The sequence below is a fragment of the Hibiscus syriacus genome, unplaced genomic scaffold, assembly GCF_006381635.1.
Source record: "Hibiscus syriacus cultivar Baekdansim isolate YM2019G1 unplaced genomic scaffold, ASM638163v2 tig00110831_pilon, whole genome shotgun sequence".
In the NCBI taxonomy this organism is placed as follows: Eukaryota; Viridiplantae; Streptophyta; class Magnoliopsida; order Malvales; family Malvaceae; genus Hibiscus; species Hibiscus syriacus.
Window position 1 is genome coordinate 3,503,839 of NW_024062882.1, and position 12,126 is coordinate 3,515,964.

At 35.4% G+C, this 12,126-nt stretch overlaps 1 protein-coding gene across 2 annotated transcripts; it reads left to right on the forward strand.

Moving 5' to 3' along the window:
* Positions 1 to 7,852: 7,852 nt before the first annotated feature.
* LOC120142665 lies at positions 7,853 to 10,084 on the forward strand. 2 transcript variants are annotated; one of them, XR_005517871.1, is made up of 4 exons: positions 7,853 to 8,517; positions 8,674 to 9,030; positions 9,110 to 9,773; positions 9,864 to 10,084. XR_005517871.1 is itself a non-coding variant. In XM_039157192.1 (3 exons), exons 1-3 carry the CDS (start codon positions 8,053 to 8,055, stop codon positions 9,689 to 9,691), a joined length of 1,404 nt encoding a protein of 467 aa, XP_039013123.1. In that variant the 5' UTR covers positions 7,853 to 8,052; the 3' UTR covers positions 9,692 to 9,848. The 2 variants fall into 2 exon arrangements, 1 of the variants encoding a protein (XP_039013123.1); XM_039157192.1 differs by lacking the exon at positions 9,864 to 10,084 and having other exon boundaries at positions 9,110 to 9,848.
* The last annotated feature ends 2,042 nt before the right edge of the window (positions 10,085 to 12,126 follow it).

The window sequence follows — 12,126 nt, forward strand, 5'->3', positions numbered from 1 at the left end:
ATGTTAAACCACGTGTTACAATACTGGACAGGTTGAAACATTCGGCCATCGTTCTAGCAGAAAACACAAATCCAAACATTATTGATGATATGAACTTGCAAGCCCTACGCGGAACCACCAAACACAAATCCATACCAGGAGAACCACCCGATATAAACCAAATTCAATCGAGTGAAGCATTTTCTAAAAGAACAGAAGCCGATGCTACTACTAGTCCTACTCAACGAGATGATGTCATGCCGAATAATTGCACTGACAGCCAAACGGTTCCCATGCTAGAATGTTTGGTTTCTATACTTATCTTTATTTATGGATGTTAAAATAATATGTTGGAATGTACAGGGATGTGGTCACCCGCGTTTTCTCACGACTTTTCAAAAATATTTGCGCGACTTTAAACCGATTATAGCAATCCTTGAACCCCGGATAAGTGGGATAGAGCTGATGCTTTCATCTCCTCCACTGGTTTTGATCGCTCTCACGCATTGAAGCTGTAGGTTTTTCAGAGCATATGGTTATGCTGGCGCGGAACATCCATATCAAATACTCCTCAATCATCTGCAGTTTATCCACTGCTGTAGTACCACCTGTGGCAAGTTCTCGACTTTGGCAACCATTATTTATGCCAACCCGAATGCAACAAAGCGAAAACAACTATGGCCTCACCTTCGATCCCTCGCTGGAAATACTATCTCCCCTTGGATCATGATTGGAGATTTTAATTCCACGCTCACTGCTTCGGATCGGATGAATGGTGCAATTTCTACTCAGCCTTGTAAATATTTCCAGGATTTTGTTTATGATTTCGGCATCCGTGACATGGGATTCCAAGGTCTTGAATTCACATGGAATCGGGGTCTCTCTTACGCTCGTCTTGACAGAGCTTTATGTAATAGCAAATGGGACGAATTGTATCCTGAAACAGCCATACATCATCTTCATCGCATGCGGTCTGATCACAGCCAATTCTCATATGTGTTGCAACCTACACTAACCTTCGCCAGCCTCAATTCATATTTCTCTGGCTGGTTACAACAGATGATTTCAACCGAATGGTGAAGGATAACTAGGTAAACTCTGAGTCTCTTTCAGACACTATTTCCTTTTTTACTAATGCAGCTGATACATGGAATAAAATGGTGTTTGGTTATATTGGCACAAAAAAGAAGATAGTTATGGCAAGACTTCGAGGAATACACAAAAGCCTCAATAGACGTTATTCGGCTTTCCTTATCAACCGAACTCCTCACCGAGTTAGAGCAGCTCCTAGACCAAGAGGAAATTCTATGGAAACAACGCTCAAGAATAAATTGGGCTACCCAAGGTGATCGAAACACAAAATACTTCCATAGAAGTGCCTTGCAGTGAAAGCAGAAAAACCGAATCTTGGCCATTAAACTTTCTCCAAATGATTGGTGCTTTGACACAAATATACTTAAGGAAGAAGTGGTTAATTTTTTCAATAATATATATGCATGCGATGAGGACGTGGTAGGGAATTTTCCCATTTCAGGTTACTTCCTGGCTATTCCGTCTCATTTAAAGGATTCCATGTCCATTGAACCCGATGATAAGGAAATCTATGAAGCTCTTAAGGATATGGCTCCCCTAAAAGCACCGGGGGCATGATGGTCTCCATGCAAAATTTTCCCAACAACAATGGCACGTGGTGGGCCAATCTGTCAGCAGCATGGTGAAAAACGTTTTTGCAGGAGGTGACATTGAAGCGAACCTAAACAAAACTGTGCTTGTTCTAATCCCAAAAAAAGAAGGACCTGAAACTTTTGCGGACTTCCATCCTATCAGCTTATGCACTTATGTACAACTCATCACAAAATTATTGTTCGTCGCATAAAACAAGTGATGCCTATTCTGATCATGCCGAATCAAACAAGCTTCGTCGTTGGCCGCTCTATCACCGAAAACATCATTATAAATCAGGAGGTAATCCATTCCATGCGCCAACTCAAGACAAAGCAAGGTTGGATGGCAATTAAGGTGGATCTTGAAAAAGCTTTCGATCGCCTCCGATGGGAGTTCATTCAAGACTCGCTCACTGAAGCTGGCTTCCCACCATGCACTATCCAACTCATAATGCATTGTATCACTTCGACGTCTATGCAAATCCAATGGAATGGTGAGAACTCTTCTGTGTTCTAACCAGAATGGGGGTATCCGACAAGGTGACCCACTTTCCCCATACCTCTTTGTTCTTACAATGGAACGTCTTGCCATAGCATCCGTAAATGTGTTGAAGAAGGTGATTGAAAGGGTTATTCCTTTTCCCGGTAGGGTCTCTCCATCAGTCATTTATTCTTTGCTGATGATCTTATGTTATATGCAAAGGCTGACCTTCACCATGCGGGAATCATTGAGAAAACCCTCAAGGAATTTGGGTATTTCTCGGGTCACAAAGTTAGTAAACGAAAGACGTATATATACTTCTCGCCTAATACCACCATATCTACGAAATCTTCTATTCTATCATGTCTTGGTTTCAAAGAAGTTGAATCTATGGGGAAGTATCCTGGAGTTCCAGTCCTCCACAGACGTATGAAAATTGCTGATTTTGATTTCATCTTTGATAAGTTCAGAAGTAAACTAAATGGATGGGCTGCTCGATCCCTATCGCTTGCAGGGCGTATTACTCTGACAAAATCAATCCTTTCAGCCATTCCAAATTATTTTATGCAAGTCATGCTATTCCCTAAACGAGTCTGTAATGAGATAGAAATTACGACAAGATATTTTATTTGGGGGTCGGAACCATCTGGCAGGAAGGTCTCTCTAGTTAACTGGACTACTGTTTGCAATCTAATTGATCGAGGAGGTTTGGGGTTTGTTCGGCCTCTTGAGCAAAATAAAGCTTTCATGATGAAGCTTGGCTATTCCCTTATGGTGAAGACAAACTCTTACTGGGTCCAATTACTCAGACAAAAATATAAAATCCAGGAAGCTCACCCTATATCAATTGAAAAGCACAACTGCTCCCCATTATGGAGAGGAATATCGAAAGTATGGAGACAATTACTCTCATGTTTGGTTTGGTCAGTGGGTAATGGGAACTCTATAACTTTCTGGAATGATAATTGGGTGCCGAGCTTGGGGCCTTTACGAGATTATGCCCGAGATGATATACATGATGATTTAACCCAGAAAATTCACAACTTCGTTGATGTTCATGGCCATTGGGACGTTGCAGCTCTATCTCAAGTTCTTACTCCAGATGTCATACCTCACGTCATCAATGTCCGACCCCCAGATAGAAACGATAAACCCGATGCACTGATCTGGAGATGGACTCCTGAACTTAACTTTACAATTAAGCCAGCTTATACTTTTCTGATGGAAGATAAATAGAATGAAAAAAGCTCTATTTGGAAGGTAATTTGGTCCATCACTGCTCCTCAACGAGTTCGCATGTTTACATGGCTCGCCTATAAAGAAAAAATCATGACGAATTATGAGCGAGGGAAGATGACTGCTCACAAATAACTATTCCTGTCCGACTTGTGGTGCAGCAACTGAAACTGTAATTCATGTGCTACGTGACTGCCCACCAAGCTGGCACATGTTGTTGCGTGTTGTGCCCCAATCTGCCTGCTCAAGCTTTTTCGGGACTGACCTTCATTCATGGATTATGCAAAACATCCACATGCATCGTCCCTTATGTGATGGTGATCCCTCTTGGTCCTCTCTTTTTACTACCCTCATTTGGCTAATTTGGAAACAAAGGAACAATTATGTTTTTAAGGGCGTCACTTATAAAACTGACTCGATTATTCATAGTAGTTATAGCTGGGCCAAATGCTATGAAACCAATATCAGAAATCCTACTGTACGCCCGAGACAACAGGGGGCTACTTCAACATGGTCTTCGCCACCCCGAGGATGGATGTGTTTAAACACTGATGGTGCATTTGCGACACTTGATGGGCGAGGTTCGATTGGTGGTGTGTTTCACAAATCCACTGGTGAATGGATTACAGGTTTTACAAAGAATATAGGGACAATATTGGCCCTCCATACAGAACTCTGGAGCATCTATGAAGGTTTACTCATTGCAAGGAGCCTTGGGGTTCTCAGATTATTGATACAATCAGACTGTAATAGAGCAGTCAAGCTAGTCGAAGATAGTGCTGCCATTGACAATCATATTCCTCTAGTGCGCGCAATCTTGAAGCAACGAAGGTCTGGATGCTGGATAACAAAGGTCCAATGGATAAGCAGGAATGAGAACAAGATTGCAGATAAGATGGCAAAGCTTGCCTCCTGGAATCACTTCAGTTTGATTCGTTTTGACTCTCCCCTTGATGAGCTTGTTGATCTTCTTCGATTAGAAGCAGTCGATGCACAACAAAACGATGCCACTAGACATGCTTAGACTATGTCTTAGGCTTTCTTTTAATTAAAAAAAACAATAATATATATATTTACCTTTTTTTTATCTTTTTGCATCTATCTAAATAAATTTATCAATCACTTTTAAGGATAATTTTGCCATTCCCTTCATTTTATATAACTTAAAATATGATCAAACTTATATACTAGAATTTTGTGTTTAATCAACATGAGATAAAAATATGATCAAACTTATATTAAGGGGTGTTTGGTTCACGGAATGTAAGATTACCTCTGGGAATAACATTACTGGAATGTAACATTATTAGGGGAATGTTGCATTACCTTATTTAGTTTGTTTAGCAGGAATATATAATTACAGTGTTTGGATGGAGAAATATAAGATTACTTGAATGTATATTTTACTAAATTATCATTGTGATATATGTTTTTTAAGCTAAACTTTAATATTAAATTATAAATATTTGATTGAAAATTCATAGAAATATCTTAATCGTTATATTATCTAACTTTTTTTTAAAAAAAATACCTTTAATATATAATTAGTATATTAAAATTATATTTTAAATAATTTGCATAAGTATCATATTTGTTTATATAATATATAATATAATATAAAAAATAATATTATGGTCTCAGGTGTACAAATGTATTATTTTTCAATGTATAAGATTTATTTTTTAATAACTTAAAGTTAAATATTATTTTAAAATTACAAATAATTAATATATTGAATATTAAAAATATAAGATAATTTTCAATACTTAAATTTATTGATATTTTACTAAAGTAAACTCTTTGTATATTATTATTATGTTTATAATTTTAAGTAAAGTGTAAAAAAAATTGAGAAGGACCATTATAAAAAAGAATTCATTAGTCTAGGGGCATTCTTGTCCGAAATGGTGGGAACTGTCTAATACCTAAGAATTTGGATGTAACAATATTCCCACTATTTAAAAAAAAATGAGAACGCAATTTCGAAAAAAATTATTCCTCTTGATAATGATCTTTTCCACGTACCAAACTCCTCCCGAATGTTTCTAAAATAGTAATTCATTACGGTCATTTCTTTCATTTTATTCTTTTATCTAACCAGTCACGTCATAAATCTTTTAAAGCGGACTAAACAGAATTTAAATTACTAATTCTAGTTATATATACCATTGCGAACAATAAAATTATCAAATGTGGATACTAATATAGAGAAAATTATAGACTAAATAAATAATTGTTGAATTCATGGACTAAATATTGTTTATCAATTTAATTTTTTCTTCTCCCAGAAGTGGTCGGATGAGGTCTGTTAGCTGTGCGCACAAAAAAGTAAAGTAAAGTTGGAAAACGCGTTTTGATTTTTTTTAAGGTTTTTTGTACTTTAATTTAATTATCATCTATTCCATTCACAAATATATATATATATAATATAAAAGACTTATTTACATAATATAAAAAATTATTTAGTTTTATATAAATTTAAGACGGTTGGATTAGTGAACACAAATGATTTAAATTAAAAATTAAAAAAAAAAAATTACTGAAAAAAAAAGTTAATTTCATCTATCCATTTTCACTAATCAAATTAGCTGACCCTATTCCCATATGTAATGGGGTAAAGGGATGTATAATAGTAGGCTGCCCCCCATATATAATGGGGTAAGGGGAGATATGATAGTAGGTTGCCCCAACGCCAGGTTGAGTGCAGCTTTTGAGGGAGACCTCTGGCAATCAGAATTATGAATTGCTCACCGTAAAAATCAATCCACGACTACAAGATTAAGAGTCTTGCGTTCTTACCAACTGAGCTGGATAAGCAATTCCCATTTTCACTCATCAAATGATACTAAATGTATATCTCACAAACGTCCTTTGATCTTGGCGGGTTTTTCGACACTTGAATTTGGAAGAAGATGAACCTGTTTTTGTCCCTTTTGACCAAGAAAGATTAGTGCTAATGAGCAAATTCACGTTATTAATGTGTTATAAAATAAACAATGGTAAATTTACTTCTTTTTTATCAATAAACTTTCTTGATACTTTTTTTATCACTAAAATTTAATAACTTATAATTGTATGATTTTAAAGGGACTTATGCATAACTTTATGAGATAGTATTGTGTCGTCACCTATAATCTCATAATATATAGTCACTGAATTGATTAAAAAGGAAAGTTCATAGACCAATAAAAGTTATAAGGTCTCGGATCAGAAAATTTAGGGACCAAGGTGTAAGAACTTTTTAAATTTAGAGACTAAATGTTATTTTTATCTCAAATTTTATTAGGAGTATTTCAAATGTGACTTTATTATTTGTCATGCAACGTCACCGCAGGAAGCGGACTTCGGCCATGGCATTGGACAGTGACAGCGAAAAAAGCTGCGTGTAGTGGCGGCTACAATGTTAAATGTACTCGCGCAAGTAGTGGCTCTGTTTAGTCTTGCGAGGCGCGAACAATTTTTGGAACTAGCCAATGAAAAATGCGCATGGTGAACACGTGGCATAAAATTAGAGAGAGTAGGTAAAGAAGACTCGAGGAAGGTGTGATAACAGCACTGTCAGCACACACACATTATAGAGTATTACTTTTTTTTTCTTCAAATCTCTTGTTTTATTATTTGTTTTAATTTTTATTAAATAAATTCCAAACGGTATAACTTAACTTTAATTCGTTTTTATTTTGATTATTGAAGTTTAAATTATTATTTAATCGGTTAAATCTTATACATTAAATTTTTAGATTTCGATATAATCATTTTTCCTCTCTTCCTCAGTTTTTTTTTTACTTATTTTTCTTTATTTTCATTTTTTTCTCTTCATCTGCTCATAATTAGTCGAGTTTAGGTCTTGTACTGATCCCTACTTGCATGGTAAAAATAATCATATTTTAAATAATAAATTTAAGATAGAAATAATATTTAGTCTCTAAATTTAATAAATTCTTATACTTTGGTCCCTAAATTCTCTTATCCGAGAATTTATAACTTTGTTTAGTCTATAAACTTTCCTTTTTAATCAATTCAATGACTTATATTATGAGATTATAGGTGATGACACAATACAATCTCATAAAATTATGCATAACTCCCTTTAAACTCATACAATTATAAATTAATATATGGTAAAATTATACTTGCTCCTCTAAAGTAATGAAATTATGATTGATTCATTCTGAAAATTGTAATGCTATAAGTTAATATAATGGTAAAGTTATATTTTAACTTTCATAAAATTTTATAATTCACTTCTAGACTCTCAAAAAAGTTTCTAGCTTAGCCCTTGATTACTTCATTAGAATGATTAGAAATTCGAGTTCAAGAATCAAGTTGACAAAAGTTGTTAGACCAAAAAAATGAAGGGTCAAATTGAGAAAAGTTGCTAAAATCAGGGACTAAATAGTGTTTTATCCAAAATACTAGTATTAATATTGTTAATATGGGAATGAAAATTACAACATAAACAATAGAACTTGCTTTCACACTCCCTAGGAAAAGAAAACAGTTTCTCACTACTCTCTGCTCTGCTTTCTATTTTCTCACTAGGAAACTCCATGAAAATGAACATCAAAGCTCTGTTTTTTTCAATCTAAAACTTCCCATTAATCCAAACCTTTGTTTCTCTCTTTTTTTTTTCTTTCTTCTTCCATTTCCAAATCGAAAAAAGGATCTTTTTTGTTGAAAAATCCGATAGCAATGGAGAAAAAGCAAGGATTTTTTTCATCTCTCAAAGAAGAAGTGATTCGCGGGCTTTCTCCTTCCCGCTCTCGTTCCACCAGCCCGGCGAGAGCTCGTTCGCCCATGTCCGGTCTGTTTCGAAGAAAGAAAACCAACGGCAATGGTGGCGGCGGCGGTTACGTGGCGCAACCGGGACCATTGATCGCGAGATCCGGGAGTTTAAGGCTGGTCGGGGAAGCTTTGGCTCCGCTCATGGAAGGCCCCGATCCCGACGGAGGCGAAGTCGGGGACTCGAAGCGGGCCGGGTCGGTGCTAGGACAATGGGTCAAGGGACAGTTGTCGAGGACACCGTCCGTTGCTTCGATGAGTTACCGTCGGTCCGATCTACGGCTGTTGCTCGGTGTCATGGGTGCGCCGTTGGCTCCGAGTCATGTTGACTTCACTGATCCTTTGTCTCATTTGAGCATCAAAGACACTCCCATTGTTAGTCCCCCTCTCTCCTTTCAATTTATTTTGATTTCAATTGTCTTTTGGTTAGCAAGAAAATTTATGGTGAAATTTTCCTGGGATTCTATTAGATAACTAGTGACTATATTTTCACTGGTGCAATGCTGTGAGTGATATGTTTTTCGCCTATAGGAAACTTCCTCTGCTCAGTACATATTGCAGCAATATACGGCTGCTTCCGGTGGACAGAAGCTGCAAAACTCGATTCGGAATGCTTACGCCATGGGGAAGCTTAAAATGGTCGCTTCCGAGTACGAGGCTGCCTCGACAGCCACGAGGACGGTCAAGAACCGTAATGGCTCTCGAGCTGCCGAGTCCGGTGGCTTTGTGCTCTGGCAAATGAATCCGGACATGTGGTATGTCGAGCTTGTGGTCGGAGACAGCAAGGTTCGTGCTGGATGTAACGGTAAGCTAGTGTGGAGGCACACGCCTTGGCTCGGGAGTCACACCGCGAAGGGGCCTGTTCGACCGTTGCGTCGAGCACTTCAGGTGAGGTTTCTGAATTCCGATGCTGTTCGGGTTATGCATCTCGAATATCATTGTTTTCTAACAATGCCTTTTGTGTTAGGGGCTTGATCCGAGAACTACGGCTAGTATGTTTGCTGATGCAAGATGCATAGGAGAGAAAAAGATTGACGGTGAAGATTGCTTCATCCTCAAGCTTTGTACTGATCCGCAGACGTTGAAGGCAAGAAGCGAAGGCCCTACCGAGATCATTAGGCACGTCTTATTCGGTTACTTCAGTCAGAAAACCGGACTTCTCGTTCACATGGAAGATTCACATCTGACTCGCATCCAATCCAATGGTGGTGATGCTGTTTATTGGGAAACCACAATCAATTCATATCTCGACGATTACCTACCCGTGGAGGGTATCATGATAGCGCATTCCGGGCGTTCCGTTGTTACACTTTTCAGGTTTGGGGACGTTGCAATGAGCCATACGAAAACAAAGATGGAAGAAGCATGGACCATCGAAGAGGTTGCCTTCAACGTGCCAGGCCTTTCTATCGATTGCTTCATCCCTCCAGGCGATTTGAGGTCCGGATCCATCGGTGAAACCCGTGAACTATCACAGGATGAAAAGGGAAAGAACACCATCGTATTAGCTGCACAACGAGCCAAGCTTGCCGCCTTAGAACGTCCGTAAGATAACGATGCAGGAAGCAAGATTTGGAAGATGGAAGCCTAATGCAAATGTGGAAATCACATATTGCAAATTGTTCATATAGGTAACAAGTGCAGTTTGACTAACTTCTAGTAGAAATTCATTTTTTCGACTCCGGTTTTTGCCTCTATGAATCTTTATCCTCTCGATGCAGAGTCCGGTGACTGAGTCGGAGCTTGGTTATTCAATCCGGGATAGAGCAAACGGAGGTTAATATTTTAGGTTACCTTCCTTAATATAGTGTACAATAACTCCAATGGTGATACATTGTGGCAGTAAAAAAGGTACTGCTATTGAATCAGCATGAGTTCGGCAAATTTGACAGTTATTTTTATAGTTTTTACTGGTACAGTTTCTGGATTTGTGATTCCGTTGAGACTTGCAAGATTATTCTTATACTGTAATGCTATTATGTAATTGTTCATCGACATTAAATTTATTAAATTGTTACAAAATAGTGATTAACATCGACATTAAATTTATCAAATTGTTACAAAATAGTGATTAACATCGACATTAAATTTATCAAATTGTTACAAAATGGTGATTAAATCTATCAAACTTCTATAACACCACAACGATTATGTTATAATAGTCTGATAAATTTATTGACTATTTTGTTATTTTTGAAAGTTAAATTATCAAAACCATCATTTAAACATTGTTAACTCCCTTTTGTTATATTTTACCCGTTTTCACTATTTATAACTTTTTCCCTTTTTAAATGTTTTGAACTTTGACTTCAATCTTATTTTTTGTGTGGGGTTATCATCGATAGGATTATTTTCCTACGTTCGACGAGGACGATGGATATCACTAACGAGAAATATTATTAATTTAATTTATAAGAATTTAAAATTCTAAAAGCTCAAAGCTTAGTTAAAAGATTAAAGATAAATTATTTAAAATAAAAGGGTAAATTATACCATGGATCACCTAACTATTTCCTTGTTCATTTTGACAACTAATTTTTTAAATTTTATCAATTAGGTCACTCAACTATTTAAATACAATCAATTAAGCCACTTGTCGTTAATATTTAATGGAGAAGCTCATGTGATAGTTAAAATATTTGGTATAATTACACATTTAGTGACTATTACTTATATATTCTATCAATTTAGTCCTAATTTTAAGAAATTAAAAATATATAAAAATTTATTTTATTCTATCATATATAATAATGATATATACATGTAGCTTTCAACCCCGTTTTTGTTGTTATCAATTCAAGCACTATATCTTTCTACATATAAATAATGATTAAACAACATCTTTTATATTTATTTTAATGTAATATGTCCACTTTATAAAATTATTCAAAATTATACCGTCACAAAACAATGAATTATGATAATAATAAAGAAAGGAAGTATAATAATAATAAAAGTTATCATTATAAATCATTTAATTTTATGGATTTTGGGATGCGGTCGAATGATTGAGAGTTATCTTAGAACATATATCTTGTACTTACTCCAAATTAATATGAATTTTAAAAGCTTTTTATTATCACAAAGTAGAGAAAGTTTCTCAACTGCGACATCAATTTCTCCGTTAAATATTAATGACAAGTGGCTTAATTGAATGCATTTAAATAGTTAAGTGACATGTTTGGCAAATTTTCAAAAATGATGGTCAAAATGAAAAGGGGAAATAGTTAGGTGGTTACTGGTATAATTTACTCTTTATTTTAAATGATTTACCTTTAATTTTTTAACTAATTTATAATTATATGTTGAACCCTTTAGAATTTAAATTTTTATAAGTTGATTAATGATACTCATCGTTAGTGATGCTCATTAATACTTAGCGAGCGCTGTAAAATTTTCCCTATCAATAATATAATAGAAATAATTACACATTTTAATAAATTTTTTTAACATCAATAAATTCAACCATTGAATTATATAAATATCAATCTTGCCTATATTAAAGCATTTATTATAGGATTATTCTTTTGCGCTCGACGAGTGGTGATGAGCACTATTAATTCAATTTATAAAATTTAAAATTTTAAAAGGCTTAACGTATAATTATAAATTAGTTAATAAATTAAAGGTAAATTATTTAACATAAAGGATAAATTATAACAGCGATCACTTAACTATTGTCCCTTTCCAGTCTGACCACCATTTTTGAAATTTTGTCAATCAAGTCAATCAAGTCACTCAACTATTTAAATACATTCAATTAAGCCACTTGTCGTTAATATTTAACGGAGAAGCTGATGTGACAGTTAAAATATTTAGTATAATTACACATTTGGTCATTGTTATTTATATATTTTATCAAGTTGGTCATAATTTAACCCTCAAAGTTAGTATTAGCAACAAAAATTGTAAAAGTCATCCTTTGCTGGGTAAAAGGAATCGACATTGGAATTGTTGATGACTTTGATAGAATAAAATGAAGAA